Below are 17,143 nucleotides of genomic sequence, written 5' to 3'. Positions count from 1 at the left end.
ATTATTATTATTATTATTATTATTATTTGTTTTACTGTATGAATCTCGTTCTCGTGTTTTTATGCTTTAGTTGCAATGATATTTTGCTCATTTAACCACTGTTCGCGTTTTTCATTTCTGTGACACCCCCCCCCCCCTCCCCCTCACAGCAATGCCTACGAGTGATTTGTAGTACCATAATAAATAATAGATAAAATAAATAACTGCACGCTGATTTGACCGAGTCGCGGATTAACTTAAATACTTTGCGCATGAAACATATACAACTCGCTGTGTTGCGCAGAGCCTTCGAAAACCGGTATTCGTGCCATCAGTGCTTAAGAAACTCTTCTTTTTATTTATTCTTTATCAAGACGTTTCGCACTTCCAATAACTGAGAGCTGGTTACAGCTGTGACGCTTATTGAAAGAGCAGCGAGTCTAGTTCCCAATGGGATGTGAAGCGCCAAGTCTGAGGCGTCACACATTCGGCTTAAAGGAGCCGAATGTGTGAAACTTGCAGGTAAAGCATGCGAAGTCCTTTCAGGCGAGCATCTGAAGTGGTGACGTATCGTCTATTGAAATCGAGACGGCCTTCAAGCTTCGCAGCGCACAGGTCCAAGTGGGTAGGCGCATCATGACGTCATCGAAGGTACCAGTACATTTTCAACGCATAAACGCTTGCTTTCAAGGGGGAAAAAAAAAACAACACCACCGAAGGCAAATACCTCCTAGCGTTGTTTGGCAGCATCCAACTAGGCATGGCAGGGTGTGGTTGGCGGCTGCGGAAATTTGAATCTTACCTTCCGTGACGTCACATCGATCTTCTCCGCACTCCTCAGGTGCTATGAGGAGAAGCCTAAAATTTAATTGTCGATCACGTCCCTATTTTAAATGCTGCCGCAGAAACACGCGGCATGATTTACCTGCAACCTATATAAATTTTGAATCCTTGAATAGCACGGAATTTTCAAAAAGTGGTGCGGTTGCCCTCTAAGCATGAATACTTCGTTCTTCGTACTTCGTACTTCGTTCGTCTAGCGAGACACTCCCTTTATATGTGTCAAGCTGTGAGGAGGGCAAGGTAGGGGGCATATTGCCTCTGCCATCGCTGCGAAGGTAGTTCCCCCTCGTTCGAATCCCAATGCCGCCAGAAACGGATCGGATTTTCCAAAGGGTGCAGACGTTCCCCAGTCATTTCTCTGCCCTTTCAAGGTTGGAGCGCTTGGAAACAGGTATCACCTAAAATCTGACCCAGCGCGCCCAAACCACTGCGCCAACTGGTCGGTGCTTCGCTCCGCAGTCGAACAACTTAAGCCCGCCTTGAGAGACGTAACAAATTGCAGCAACCTTTCTTAAAGGGGCTCTGAGATGCCTTTAGAGGAGAGCACATTAACTCAATTAATCACTGCACTGTGTTGCCATGAAAACCAGAGCCAAATAATACTCTTCTACACGCAACAGACGACCCACAATCGCGCGTCAAAGTTGGCGAGCCCTTCCCAGCGAATTCTTCATGCTCGCACCCTCCTCCGTCCCCCGCTCCTGCGTAGACAAGGTGAGAGGTGGCCATTGGTTAGATTCTTTCAGACGTCAGACAGCTACCATGGTCGCGGCCAATAAGCCGCTTATCTCCGGCGGGTGTAGTAGCTCCGCTCCCAGAAGGGGGTCGGCGAAGGAGCGCCTACCTTAGCTTCCAGCGTGTAAAAAGTGACGAGAGAAGAGGGAAAGGCGCGAAGACGCTGAAATTCAAATTTTAACTACAGATAACTCAGCTTCTACAAAGCGCATTTAAAAAATCCTTGCTGGACAGTATTCGTGAAGTGGCGTGCTTCAATATCCCAGGCATGCCGCAACTTTACTAGAGCCCCCTTCACAGCCCTTTTAACCTCAGAGACGCTCTAATGGAACAAAGCGTGCGCCTCGTATGCCGGAGGTCCTGGGCTCGAATACCTCTAGGACGGCTTCCCGAAGCTGTGGACATCGCAAGTGAGCTATGCTTCTCAAGTGCCGGTTGCAGCGCCGGTAGATCTGCAGAGGCCTGCGGCACGAGGAATTGCACACTCCGGCGATCTTTCTAACAGACGACGTTCGTGTGCCTTTCGCGGCGCTCTTAACCGGGCGAGCTCATTAGGAGGAGGCCCCTACGGGCCGTCTTTCGCTGGGCTGTGCCTCTAGGACGACTGGGGTCTCCCACGCGCTCGATGCTAGCGCGCTAAGCGTCGTCGACGGCGTACCTCTCGCGAATGTAGGCGCGCTGTGCCAAGGCGAAGCGGAGGCCCCGTACTCCTCCGCACATCCATCCGTCAACCAGGCTGCTTTTGTCGTAATTTAGCGCCTCGGAATTGTGCTCTTCGTCTGCTACTGTTACCCGAGATTTTAAACTCTTCTTTCCCCTACCCGCACCATTCCAGCGACGGCACAAAACTACATTTCAGCGCTTGGAATGAAAATGCTGGATGTGGGCTGCTGTATCCTCTGGCATATATCGAGAACACGGTGACGATGCACGGCCCTTCCAAACGATCCCCTCACGATTCCATAAGGCGCGATTCACTCGTGCACAGGCGGCGGTTTGGTGAGGACAGCCTTTCAATGAGCACGTGATGCGGCGCGGACAGCACTGCTCACGTTCGGAAGTTGACAGGGCCGTATACAAGCGCCATTGCTCACGCACTGATCAGCGTCGCCGGTGCAACCCGCTTCAACCCTTCCGTGTTTGCTAGATACGTCGGCATGCCATTGTTAAAGGATCTCCTACAGTGGACACCGCACCATAGCCAGAGGCCCAGCCGGACTCCTTTCCAGGTATATCGACGACTTGGACAAGGACTTATCTTGATTTACAGCACCTATATTCCTGCATGCATATAGCATCAAGAAAAGAAGCTAACGAAAAAAAAAAGATAGCGCAGGGTGTACAAACGTTTTTGAGAGATGAAGACTTCCGTATGCAAGCGTACGTGATACGCGGACGAGTACATATTGGACGGTATATATGCTAACGTCTTCTTGAATATATGGGCTGTTTTAAGTCCTCATCAAGCGAGAAAAACCTCCGGATAAAATGAAAAAGTTTCATTTGAAGCCGAGAGCCTTGCGCAAGGCTGGGCTCAAGACTCTCCATGGCGACTCTATTACTGCAGTGTATAGTGAATTAAATGGAACCGCCGCGGTGGCTCAGTGGTTATGGCGCTCGGCTGCTGACCCGAAAGACGTGGGTTCGATCCCGACTGCGGCGGTCGCATTTCGATGGAGGCGAAATTCTAGAGGCCCGTGTACTGTGCGATGTCAGTGCTCGTTAAAAAGTAGTAGCAGTGGCTTAATAAAAATAATAACACAAAGGAAGGAAAGATTTTTGCTAGCCCCGGCGTCTGCCATCACTACGGAAGCACCTGAGCTGGGGCAGCGGAAATAAAGGATAGCAGGCAGAATGGAGAAATGAAATGAGGTGAAGGGATAGATAGATAGATAGATAAAACCCCAGGTGGTCGAATTTTCCGCAGCCTTCCACCATGGCGTCCGGCATAGCCTGAGTCGCTTTGGGACGTTAAACCCTCATAAACCAAACGAATTAAGTAAGGGTAGAGACAGAAGAAGTAGGAAATCCCAAGAGTCTTAAATAAAGAAACGCGAGCGCGGGAAACAATTTTAACAGGAAGAATTCTGCCGGCATAAGCACTCGTAACGCGGCAAGAGGAAAAACCAGCCGTGACCAACCAACACGAAGACGTGCTAATGAAACGTGACTTGTTTTCGAAGCCTTGTCAACAAGAAGTTTAGAAAAAAGCAAATAAATTGTCTCCTAATATTTGTGCGTTCCCTACTGCCGACATCAGCGGCTACGTCAGTAAACGTCACTTGAAATTATGGGTACATAATAATAATAATAATAATAATAATAATAATAATAATAATAATAATAATAATAATAATAATAATAATAATAATAATTGGTTTGGGGGGAAAGGAAATGCCGCAGTATGTGTCTCATATATCGTTGGACACCTCAACCGCGCCGTAAGGGAAGGGATAAAGGAGGGAGTGAAAGAAGAAAGGAAGAATTAGAGGTGCCGTAGTGGAGGGCTCCGGAATAATTTCGACCACCTGGGGATCTTTAACGTGCACTGACATCGCACAGCACACGGGCGCCTTAGCGTTTGGCTCCATAAAAACGCAGCCGCCGCGGTCGGGTTCGAACCCATTTGCCGGTTAACTTTTTACGCACAGTTCTCGACCAAATGTCACACGTTCATGTGCATGCATATCAGACTCTCTACTTTTGCCTGCCCGCGTATCTATCTACACGAAAGCTGTCTTCTCTAACACGCTTGCCGGCCTCTGCTGATTATCGCTGCGTGACCTGCGATATTTAAGGCATAAGAACACATTAAAGCTATCTGTGCATTCCTCGCGCCGATTCTGCAAGCAGACGGACTGGACGGCGCGGATGCATCTCGCCGTCTGTGTCCGTTGTATAACACTGCACGCAGCTGCCGGCCGCCAAAACAAAAAAAGAAACCCGTCAAAGTCCGTCTGCTTCAGACGCAAGGCCAGACGGTTTTATATCGGTCGCATCGGACTGCTCGCTGCGTCTGCCGGCAGATTTCGCAACGTTGCGCGGTTGCCTGCGTCTCGAATAAAAGCTCCGGGCTGTTTCACTTTCGATAGTGCAAGCTCTAGCTGTATACATATCTACTCATGCGTCTGCATTACGCAATTACGAAGATCTAAAACATCTACGCGCATACAGCAGCGTTCAAACCAATCATGCCCAAGGTAGCCACTGAGTCGCTATGCGGTGAACTGATAACCTTATGCCACGAGGGGCGACGCGTTCTCGCACAATACCGAGCGGCTGCCGTCGGTGTACCATGCAGCAATGCACGCTGTACGCATTTCGCAACTCCCAGGGTCGATGCTTCAGAAGCGGTACTGACTTTTTCCCGGTCTCGACGAATGTACTAACCGAGGACGTAGAGGCGTATGCTTACAGGCTTGTCGAAACGACGTCGAAGGACAAAAAAGACAACACCCGCGAACGAATATTTGACTTCACAAAAGCTCAAGTAATAACGCTTTACATTTACGTTGTGGAGGGATGTTTCGGCATAAGGTGATCATCGAAGTCAAGAAAGTCATTCATTAGTTGAGTGTCATAAACGAGAAGGCACTTCTACTAACCTATCTACATGCCACATATAGTACCGTAAAACACAACAGAAAATTTCATGTCACAACAGATGTTCTTGTAGTAGCTTGGGACCTGACAACAAAAATGCTTGTAGTACACCAGGATTTTGCGTAGCACTGAGCAGTCTCCTGTCGTAACGACAGAGCCAGTTCTGTCGCAACAACAGACAACTTCACAATACTAGAGAAAAATTTCTCTTAATGACAGGCAGAAAAAAATTTCTGTTGTATTTTGGGACCCGCTCTGTCGTATTTTTCGACTGACTGCTCATGAATTGCTGCTTAGCTGACATCACGGTTCAAGCGCTTGTTCACATGCGTCACAAACTAAACTTGCTCCGTTTCACCCACGGTCTGCAATCTTCTAATATATCCGAACAGCCAGCCTTTCCCCCGTGCCCGTTAATGGCATGGTTCTTGCTCGCGAATGGTATCTCAGATATTGCGAATGATATCGCGTCACCGCAACCTTTTAACATGCACGCGGATGTAGCCCCAAGCAACACAGTCGTTCTTTTGCTTTCGAATCAATACACTGATATCTCACTGGCCTTATGATACGCGTGTGCAGGCGACAACGCGGTGATGAAGGTCTATAATCGGCTTGAGTAGTTTTACTCTGAGATGGTTTCTTCTGCTTGCATTCGCAGCAGGCTCATGCTGATGCTGCAGTGAAATTTAGCAAAACTTCGGAAAGTTTACTGCCTAATTATTTATGTACATCCACAGTCGCAAAGAGCCTTAGTTCATTATATGCATGTGATATATAGTACCTTTGCTAAGCAATACATGAGCTTGAGGAAGAGCAAAACGCTTCCGAAGAAATTTTGTGAACTGAAATTAACGCAATTTTGTTGAGGCTGTCCTATACCGCAAAGTGTATACTTTTGTGTACTTTTTCTTCGCAGTTGATTGTGATTATTCATTTAGGAGCATTTAGCGGCCTTTGAGCAGTTAGGGGTTGCGAAGAAGCTGAAACCGAAACTCTGTAGAGCGTCAGATGAAATCCGTGCCCTCCGCGGACTTCAAGAAAACTATCTGCAACACAGCAAAGTGGGCGAGTTGGTATTGCATCTTAAGGTACGAAACAGCGCAACTAACACGAAGGACCAGAAAAAGAAGCGCGTATCCGTGTTTCTTCGTTTTCTGGTCCTTCGTGTTAGTTGCGCTGTTTCGTACCTTAAGAAAACTATGACGTAAATTCTCTAGACATTGGGTTTCCCATACTGCCCATGCAGGTTCAACTCATATTCTCCTACATGCGTTTCAGTTTGTTTTTCGCCGCTGTGAGAGGAGCAGTTCAAACGCTGAAGGCGCATGAGATTGTGCTCTAGAAGTATAGTGCACGGCTATTCGTAGAAAACGGCAACTCTGCAGACAGTAAACACAGTGCGAATCGCGGACCATAAGGAAAAATATAGTACACAGGCGCTCAGGTGTCACTAAGTACAACTTTCGCAACAAGCCGTAGTGGCGCCTCCTTTCGTCTACTTTATGTACCGCTCTGCGTTTTCAAACACTACGCTCACAGTGCACAAAAATGACCGTGTCGTAGAAACGGCAGACTTCGTGAGGCGTTAAACGTTCATTGCATATGCTACTGTGGAAAAAAGTCGTATTCACTGGACTCCCTTTAGCTTAGAAAAACACAGCGCTAGCACTTGCTAGGAAATTCAGTTCAAGGCGCTTCATTTCAGTCTGATTTCTAATCAAATTACCCCACATTCGTTCAAGATAACTCGAGACCAGTAATTAATCACTGCAGACTATGGGCCAATATGATGCACGAAGACTTCGTGCCTTACATCCGGCGTTCTTCAACAAAAATGCGACGCCTTTTTTCTATGCACAACTAGCGGATTGCATTTTTTCTGAAGCTTAAGCCTAACTCATAGTTTGCACGTGCATCACCGCATTAATCTACAGAAGCATGAGGAAGCACGACTTCCTATTTAGTAGTTGTTAGAGTGTACAGCTTTATCTAGTTAATGCATATTACTGATCGCTGCTGGCAACAATAGTTATTAAGCTTGCTCATAAACGTATAAAAACAGGACAGGAAAAAAAAAGGCGTGGCGGGGCATAACGAGCGGAACATTGAATAGCCAATAACAGAAACAAAACTGCAGAGCATCCGACACTAAATGTTGAAACACTGAACGAGCACTAAATGTTGCACTCTATGGGCAGCGCCCCTATTCTGGCAATACCCCTGTAGTTTTGTTTCCCAGGGCAAAAAGAAAATTCGAACCGAATGGAAAGCGGCGACCAATCCCCATTTTCGATAGCAGAAAGTAATCCTCAAGTGATGAGCTCGGCAGTTCTTCGTTATGACAGTGCCTCCTAGCGGATGCCCTGAGCTGTCAATGGCGTTCACGGCCGCGCGTAACGAGTGACCGCGTTGTCTTTACTGACGTCATAAGTGACGGTATTCTCACAGGACGTGCGCACTCGCTGTTGTTCAGAGTACCTATGTCTGGCATATATGTTATTGGGACAGGAAGTACTCTGCCGCTTTTATAAACAGGGGGAAGACAGTAGCGACGAATTGGTGAGAGATAAATCTGGTCACCTCGACACCGTTCCTATCCAGCTGAGAGGCGGGAAGAGAAAACGACACCGAAGCCGAACGGTTTAGAACTCAGTCTTCAGCCAATGACCGAGCATGCGCACAGGCACGTGTGCTAACGCATACCTTTACAGAAACTCCGTCTGCATCCTTCTAGTCGTTGAACTGATCTTTTGAAACGACAGTGCGAGAGGTGAATGCGACATTTACTGACATTCAGAACGTTGCGCACTGCATGGTTGCCAGTAAGTACGAGCGTGTTTTTATAGGCTTAATGCGCACACTGCTTGCTCATCTCTTGGTGGCCGATAGCGCGAGTGCTCAGCTAGAGGGAATTCGGTTCTTCGGACTAGCGTTATACGCCGTATACAGTCTAAGTACTGACTCGTCCAGGGACTCCTCCGAGATTCTTGTCTTGAGGAACGACTTCATTCCGATGTCGTCCAATCCACTCTCGTCTTTGAAGGGAACAGGGACGGCACACCTCTTGCAGAGCACGACCACGAGCACGCATAAAGAGCTCAAACGACAAAAAAGAAACAGTGTCGTGTACGTCACATCTGGACCAGGAGGTGCACTCGAGAGATTCACTACGCAACAGGGCCCGCCAGTGCGCAGAGTACCCTGGCTCAGTCGTCACTGAAGGTATGGGCACGTCCCTCTGAGGACCCGCGGGGGTCGGTACGAGAGGGACGTGAGAGGGAGAAGGCTCAGCGACGTGTCGTATGCCTCCGGGCCGCACGCGGCGGTGGGCGCCTTGGGGGCTCCGTTTGGCACGGGACGTGTGTCTTCTCCGCGGCGGCCGAAGAGCGGGCGACGGCGTCACAGGGCCTCATTGTCTCCGGCAGCTCTGCTTTGACGTAAGGAATAATTCGCAGGCTCTCGTTAACGGCCCCCGAGTCCCCGACGTCTTTCGGGAATAAGGCTTTTGTCTTCCAGTCACACGACCCAGCCACCGGATTCGACAACCGCGCTCTCCCGTTCTCTTCTCCGCCCGTTCCAACACTCCGGGCCGAACATTCTTTTAGTTTTCTATTTTTCTTCACCGCTGCCGCGGTTGTTGTTATTGTCGTTTGTGTTTTTCTTTTTCCCGTAGGAGTGTAGGGGCTCTAGGTGTTTGTTCTTTTGTTTGGGGCCGTGGCGGTGACGGAGGCGGTCGGTGTTGGAAGCGCGTAAGAGCATCGCTCCTCCGAAAGGCAGGCAGCGGAGAAAACACGCGGTCATCCATCAATCCTTCCTCGCTAAGCCTTCTTCCTCTGCGCGAGTTGATGCTTTTGTTCTTCGGGCCCCATTACCTTCCCTCGAGAGCTGCGCGTTTTTGTTATGAATGGGCGGAGGGGGTGACCGAGTTGGTGAAGTCCTCGCGTTGCTCCCCAGCCTTTCAGCGCGCCACGGCGACTTCTGGCGAACATGAAAAGGAGAATTCGCTGACGGGTGAGTTGCTTTCCGCCGTCTCATTTCCTCGCGCTTTGAGTGACAAATCTGACCAGAAGCGATGGTTATATGCTGAGGAAATTTGGCGTGACTTCCGGTCTTTCATGCTTCCTTTTTTTTTACATAGATAATTTCTTACATGCATGTTTGTTATACTTCGACGCTGTGAAGAACAGCTGAGTTATCCCTCATGCCGAGTGTACGCGAAGCCGGAACCCGGGAGGCTTAAGGCAAACGTACCGATCGGTAAAGAGATTAAAGTTCGTATACACGCGTAAACAGTCAAACACATACATGAAGTACTGGTTTGTGTAGCGTGTGTTCTTTTGTCCTGCTGCATGGCTGGAACCTCTTGCATCTGAACGCCTCTTTCGTATCTCCGCTTCCCCCCCCCCCCTCCCCCTTGATTCTGCTGGCGGTTTGACCCTTAAGTTTTGCGCTGTCCAGCTCAAGTGAGTATAGAGTCTAACGCGATTTGAAGGTGATCATTTCAGGGTCAACCTACTCGAATTAAACGGTTGTAACAAGGTTTATTTTCCAAATAAGACTGCTACGAATGCATGAGCTTAGCTAGCCAGAGGTATCTTCTATCCTGCACCGTCATGTATATTGCGGACTAAGCGACCATCCCGTCAAGGAAAAATTGTTGGTCACTTGTAGCCGGAACGAGCATGAGGACTTTGAAATTGCGTAGGCTGTATACATGCATGCGTGTCTACTGCACTTCTTCTGGTTCGCAAAGTTCAAGAGTATACGCAGCTACTACCAGGCTTCATTCTTGCTTTATTGGCTTATCAGCGCCAACTTATCAGAGCTTATCAGAGGCAATTCACCGGAGCGGTGGCCAAGTGGTTGAGCATCCGCCTCCCATGCGGGAGGTTCTAGGTTTGATCCCCAGTGCTGCCGGGCACCCACCAGTGATACAATGGGTACAAGCCTTCCCCTGGTCTGGTGCTCGGCTTGTTTAGGGTGAAATTCTTGGGAAATATGTCTTTGATCCCACCTTGAGAAGTCAAAAATACATTGTGCCATTGCGCTCTTTGGCCATAGATGCGCATTGTGCCATAAAAAAATCCATTATCATCACCATCATCAGAGGCAATTGGGTGTACCAGAGACCTCTTTCTTATGACTTCTTGCAATTTCTACGTCCACATTACAACGGTCTGTCAGAGGCTTACACGCGATATTTTCGATGTGCAACCGCTGGAGAAATTTTCATATAGATCCGAGAGCAGACGGCCGCGGCGGTCGAATTTCGACGGAGGCGAAATTCTAGAGGCCCGTGTGCTGTGCGATGTCAGTACACGTTTAAGAACCCCAGGTGGTCAAAATTTGCGGAGCCCTCCACTACGGCGTCCCTCATAGCCTGAGTCGCTTTGGGACGTTAAACTCCCATAACCGAACCAAACGAAACCAGATCCGAGAGCAGAGTATTTACTTAACCATTGAGCTTCGTGCCGAAAAAGGGGACGCCGAGCAAGTCACGCATTAGGTCCCTGTTTTCCCGATATATATTACAACTTTATCCGTTCCCGTGTCACGACACCTTTACTTTTTTCTAAAGATAGTCGTTTCGCGCACCCGCGCATCGCAACCATACTTTATGCAATTAAATTGAAAGTGTGATCTATTGCCATTTTTTTTTCAGCGATAGATAGCGTTAACGCTGCCTGTCACACTACATCGGCAAATCTGGCCGATTTAAACTCTCCCTTTTCCCCTTTCTAGCCCGGCCGTGCCACAGAAAAGAAAATCTGCAACCTACACACTGCTAGTGTACAGGACGGATGTCATACGCAGGCGCTTCTTGCCTCTCCTACAGAAGGCAGTGACACGGGCTGGGGCATTTTATTTTTCAATCTTTTTTCCTGCCCCATCATAATTTTTGTCCTACAGGAGTACCCTGGTGACGTCACACCGCTTTTGTTTCCAAACATGAGAGAAATCTATACCCTGAGAAAGCGATAAATCTCTCGTTCAATGCAGCCCACTTTTTTATCTCTATATTACTTCAGACGCGCGGGAGTTTTCGCAAAATTAATTAGAAAGTATAACGCGAAAGAAATTGATCTCCGCTGTTTTTTTTATATTGTCTTGCAAGGGGTTCAACGCGCTGAGAGGACAATATAAATCAAGTTGACCTTTTACTTCAATTACAAGAATCAGGTATCTTAAAAAGACGCAAAAAAATCTTCGAAATTTTTGTATTATTACCCTTTCTTCACGTACATATTATTTTTGGGCCGCCCCAACATCACCGTGGGAAATGTGCGAGACTACCGATGTCTTCCGTGCTTCTTATCGCAGTACATTCATAGAGTGATAGACTAAAGATTGATGGAACGTGACATTTCCTCTGCAACCTACACCGAGAAAGCATTACTTCCATACTTCAGTCTGCGAGCCTTTCTCACCTTTTTTTTTCCCTCTCGGCTTCAAGGGCCATCACACACGCCGCGCACAACGACCACGCCGTCAGCCGCGCGTGCCCCGACCTTGGCGCGCGCAATCGGCCTTACACGCGGAGTACAAGTGCGTCTTTGTAACGCGGAAGCAACGGCGTGTAGCATTCTTCTCCACGCGCCACAGCCAGCGTTGTGTGTTCGTGTATCTCGCGTACGCGACAAACGCGAGGGCTCGGTGGAAGAATGCCGGGCAGCAGAGCGTGTCCCAGACCTGCGTCTCGCCGTATCGGGCCGCAGCCGCTGGCGCAGCGAGCGTTGTCCGCGATGGGTTTCCGCTCGGTCTGAGTCATCGGGGGAGCGGCTCGCTCCTTGCGTGCGTCTACTCCGAGACCGGACGCCCCCTTGCAGCCACCGCCGTCATCGGCCGCGTGGCACGGAAGGGCCACGAACAGTTGTGGACATCGTGCACGAGTAACACGGTACACGTCTCGGGAATGCGTACCATGTGCCTCGTGTAACGATAAGCATTCATGCCGTTCTGAGCCACTCTTCCGGAACGCTCTTCGGGAGTAGTGTACCCGAAGAGTGCACCGTGACTGGAGTGCACCGAGAAGTGTGCACCCGCAATGGGAGTGTGTCACTCTTCCGATACACTCTTCAGGAGAACAATCTTCGGGAAGAGGGTGTCACGTGCCTCACTTATGGTGTATGTTCGTTTACTGTGTTCCGCATCACTCTCCCTGTTCACCCTCCAGCGAGACTTGGCCGGTGAATTCGAGAAAAGCCGCAATGGAGCTTATGTTTTAAGGACTGCAGCGCACTTAAGAAACTCGCTGCAAAAAATTCCTTGCCGGGCGGCTGGATTATATGGCAAGTGCCGAAAGCGGTAGATCGATTGAGGTCATGTTTGTGTTTCAGAGACAGCTTTGGACACTTCCCGTTCGAAGGTTTCCACAGCCAACAATTAATGACACGTAACAATTTGCTCACGATACATTTTGCAGAAAACGACAGGAAATAAAAAGAAACTATAAAGCGCTTTTTTTTTTTCGTTCCGACGCGCAAATAGAGCCGAATCTGCAAGAAACGCAGTAAGCGAGCGTCAGCCGTAGTCGATGACAAAAAATTAGAGCTGCGCGAGGCACGATAAGCATCACAGAAGGTGCGCACGGATGCGTGACTAACCGAATTACCCAATTAGCAAAGACGAATGACAGTTGCCTGCCGTTAACAAGGCCATTCTTTCTTAACTACTACCTGCTTAGTGTCTAGCTTCTGTAATTTGAAGAGAACCTCATCAGCGGCTTGAGCATTCGCCTTCAGCTACGCGCATGCGCATACCCTGGGGCTGCAGATCCCTTTCCAAAAGCAGTGATGAGTAGTAAGTGCATATGCAAAGATGAGGTGGCATTGTGTAACGTTTGCTGAATCACCGGCTTTTGACTTCTGCCCATTGCGTGTTCGTCGGTATACTGTCATTGTTCTTGTTGGATCCTCCGTTCCATCGACTTCGATAGTACTGCACATCACTTCAAGTCACCGCCTCAAGAATGAGTGTACTCAAGCGGACGAGATCTGTCAACCGTTCGCATGAACCAACAACGTGCATGCTCAAAAAAAAAAAAAAGAGTGGAGGGGGGGGATGATGCTGTTCAGTGTCATGGAGCCGATCTCAGTTTTCTACAGCCGGATCGGATGCGAAGCTTTGCCTTAAAGCCTTTAGCTTTTAGTTTTAACGTAACTTCTCGACACATATAACATATGCACTAGCTCCTCTTGGAGATGAGCAGTCTTGTGTTCCTATATATGCTCCCGCAGTGACAGGAACATTGCAACAGTCAAGCCACAAGCGCCGCTCTGGCGTCGAGATCTGACGCCGACCTGACCAACGTCACAAGGTCCTGACAGGGGAGGCCGCCGTGGAGGCTGAGTGGTTACGGCGCTCGGCTGCTGGCCCGAAAGACGCGGGTTCGATCCCGGCCGCGGCGGTCTAATTTCGATGCCGGCGAAATTCTAGAGGCCCGTGTACTGTGCGATGTCAGTGCACGTTAAAGAACCCCAGGTGGTCGAAATTCCCGGAGCCCTTCACTACGGCGTCTCTCATAGCCTGAGTCGCTTTGGGACGTTAAACCCCCATAAACCAAACCAAACCTGACATGGGAATGTCGTTTATCCGCCTGCCTAAAGATAACGCCATAATTCGCGTGCTCCAAGTTTTGGACCCATGCGCTAGCTCTCTTTTGAAGTGCGCCTAATCAGCCTGCGAAGAATATCGCATCTGCGAAATCGACGATCCCAGAGTATAGACGACAACGGGCAACTCCGCGGCGGCACGGAATGTCGTCGGAGAGCGCTCGACTGGTTTTCTGACCGAGTAGTGCGGCCTGGCGCCAGCCGGAATGCGAAATATTGTAAAAAAAAAAGAGAGAGAGACAAGCGTTCTACAAGAGGAGGAAGAAAGGAGTCAACCGGCCTCCCGCCCTGAAAAATGTAAAACAAAACGCGTCTGTCCAGGCGTACGCAGCACGCACGAAGTCGGTTAAGGTGAAGGGCGGTCGCGCGTCACAGTGCGCGGGCAATACTTCAAGAAAAAGAGCCGGTCACGCGAGGCGCAACCGCGTTGCGCCGTGGAGGAGTCTATGTATTACTGCTGCGTGCACAGGACTGGTTTGCGAAGGGAACAGAGCAGCGCACGGCTCGTCTTCGAAGCGTGCAGCGTGGAATGCAGCAACGAGTACCGAGCTACGGGAGCCGAAGAGTCGAGGCGGATCCTCGCAGGCTCCGCTGATGACTTCGTTGCGTGCGTGCGACGTGAGCTGCAAGTGTCAGCACGCTGGACAACGACACTGGCCTGGTTTGTTGGCGTACATTCGGAACAAAGCGGAGAAATCAAGGAGAAGACGAAAGGAGGAGGGAGGGCGCTCAAAGGCAAGCGGGAAAGATGGGGAGAGGCGAGAGAACTTGTGCAGCGTACAGAGAAGAATCAGGACAGCCGCAACATCTGCATTAAGCTTCATTATGGGTAAAGCCGCCGCGGTGGCTGCAGTGGTTATCGTGCTCGGCTGCTATAACCCGAAAGACGCGGGTTCGATCCTAGCCACGCAGGTCGCATTTCGATGAAGGCGAAATGCTAGAAGCCCGTGTACTGTGCGATGTCAGTGCACTTTAAAGAACCCCAGGTGGTCGAAATTTTTGGAGCTCTGCACTACGGCGTCCCTCATAGCCTGAGCCGGTTTGGGACTTTAAACACCTTAAAACCAATCATTATGAGTAAATAGGCATCTCTACGTCGCTCTGCAGTCAAGCAAAAGCGAGCGAAAGAAAACATTGACGGAAAAATGCTTTGACCCTATCCAGCCGACTTCGATACTCTCACACGCACTTTCACGCTCCTGTGGACGTGTACCGGTGCGTGTACTGATGCGCCATTGTATGAAACTTCAGACGTCACTGCAACGATTGCGCTCTGCAATAACTGCAGTCATGCGTGTACCTCTGCATTGATGCAATGGTGCCGCAACCGTGGCGTAATTTAGAGCAAGTTTTCTTCGCACATCCGGCTTGACAACCGCATTTATAGCGCCGTGTTGACATAGTCGCGTCAGGAAAACCGCATCGCTGCATATCATGCGTGTGCCGACCATGCATGTGTGCGTCGTTATGCAGCCAATGCCGGAATACGATCCCACGTACTCTGTCGTGCCCATTTCCGGAACCGATCAACGTGCTCCAGGTGCACGCATCCGGAAGCCGACTGAAGCACCGGTGAAAGTGGTCGCCGTGGTTGTTGTGCCTGCCTTCCGTGCATGTACAGTCGCTCTCACACCTGTTTAGAGCGCTCGAACGGCACCTGGGGGAGTACACTTGCGTCACGAACGAATGGTCTAGAGCTCGAATTCCCACGGATCGTGTTTAACTCCTTATGTCTTCGAAAGCTGTATAAACCCGCCAGGAAGTAGCAACAGTCATAAATGCAAAAATGAGCGCAGCGCTCGAGCACTGTAGACATGTGAAGCGTGTGGAGGACTGTACTATCGGTATCAAAAGTTCATGGGATGTGGGTGAATGGAAAAACGCTTGTTTCCGAGCAGTCACGTAAGCCAATCGCTAGAAATGTCTGAAGGTGTAGGGCGCTCATAATCCATCTGGACGCCGTAACAATACTCGCCGGCACCATATTTTTTTTTTTTTCATTTCCGAGAGCACGCATCCCGTGAACTTTTGCTGCCGATAGCATGTGTGTTTCACGCTCGGTGCGACTAACAATGCACGTGGAGAGGGGAGAGAGGCTCAGGGGCGGACTAATCGACAAGTCCTGGAGGGGGCGGTTTCATCTGCAAGATGCATTTCTAGAGCTTATTACGCGCCGCCTCTACGCGAGGAACTCCTCCCTTCGGGTGACGAGGTAAGAACATTAGACGAAATAATTTCTCATTATAAGCTCGGTCGTAAAGTCTATCCAGCAGCGGATAAAGAGCTCAGCAGAAAAGAGGAAATCATGTGGAGGAAATTGCAAACCAAGGTGTTTCCAAACCCTCATCTGTGCAGTAAATGGCATCCGGAAGTCTTTAATCCTAGAATTACGCACTGCAATAGCATCGCAGATCTAGCCCCATGGTCTGGACCTGCCCTTCCTAGAAATGTAGAATCCTAAGAGACCTTGTTCCTCAACCACGAAACAGAAGAGCAACGCAAAGTCAACAGTATCGCCCTGACCGCCGCCTAATCCCAAAACTGGCTACCTCCACTGCAGGAAAACACCTGTCCTGACCTGTTCTGTGTCAGCCCTGTAGCCATGTCCTTTGTCAGCTAGCCGCAGCCACTCTATATCCAAGAAGATTTCCTTCCCGAACTATTGGAATTCACTCTGTTCCGCTAAAAGGAACATCGGTTCTCCCTTCTCCGAATACATGTCCCGCTCACGCCCATTACCTCCGCTCGATTTCCGCTGGAACAGCATTAATGCAAGTTTGTTCTCTAAGAATACACAGCTTACCTATACATCCTTATAATATACAAACAAAATCCGGTTTGTCATGAGGGTTGTTTCTGTAGAGGTGACAATGCAATGTTATGGACGGTACCTGAATATAACACTCGCCCGCTTTGTTTCTGTAGAGGTGACAATGCAATGTTCTGGACGGTACCTGAATATAACACTCGCCCGCTTCGTTTCTGTAGAGGCGACAATACAAAATTCCGGACGGTATATTTGAACATAGCACTTGCCCGCTTTGTTTCTGCAGTGGTGACAATGCAAAGTTCCGGACGGTACTTGAACATGACACTCGCCCGCTTTTTTTCTGTAAAGGGGACAATGTAAAGTTCCGGACGGTGCCTGAACATAACACTCGCCCGCTTTGTTTCTGCAGATGTGACAATGCAAACTACGGACGGTATACTTCAATATAACACTCGCCTGCTTTTTTTTCTGTAGTGGAGACAATGCAAAGTTCTGGACGGTACCTGAACATAATGCTCTCCCGCTTTGTTTCTGCAGATGTGACAATGCAAGCTCCGGACGGTAAACTTGAATATAACACTCGTCCGCTTTGTTTCTG

The 17,143-nt window shown here is 49.3% G+C and overlaps 1 protein-coding gene across 12 annotated transcripts in view; it reads right to left on the bottom strand.

Moving 5' to 3' along the window:
* Positions 1 to 17,143, bottom strand: part of fray (oxidative stress responsive kinase frayed) — a 156,516-nt gene that overhangs the window by 21,115 nt on the left and 118,258 nt on the right. The window contains exon 1 of one of the 12 annotated variants that reach the window (XM_077657675.1): positions 8,126 to 8,933. The exons of 10 other annotated variants lie outside the window; for them this stretch is intronic. In XM_077657675.1, the coding sequence (XP_077513801.1) occupies positions 8,126 to 8,172 (47 nt within the window). In that variant the 5' untranslated portion in view covers positions 8,173 to 8,933. Of the gene's footprint in view, positions 1 to 8,125; positions 8,934 to 17,143 lie in introns of those variants that run through there. One more of the 12 variants, XM_077657682.1, reaches the window with a different exon arrangement.

Source organism: Amblyomma americanum, chromosome 3 (assembly GCF_052857255.1).
Source record: "Amblyomma americanum isolate KBUSLIRL-KWMA chromosome 3, ASM5285725v1, whole genome shotgun sequence".
Classification (NCBI taxonomy): domain Eukaryota; kingdom Metazoa; phylum Arthropoda; class Arachnida; order Ixodida; family Ixodidae; genus Amblyomma; species Amblyomma americanum.
The sequence above is the reverse complement of the archived record's forward strand: the minus strand, read 5'-3'. Positions and strand labels throughout refer to the sequence as shown.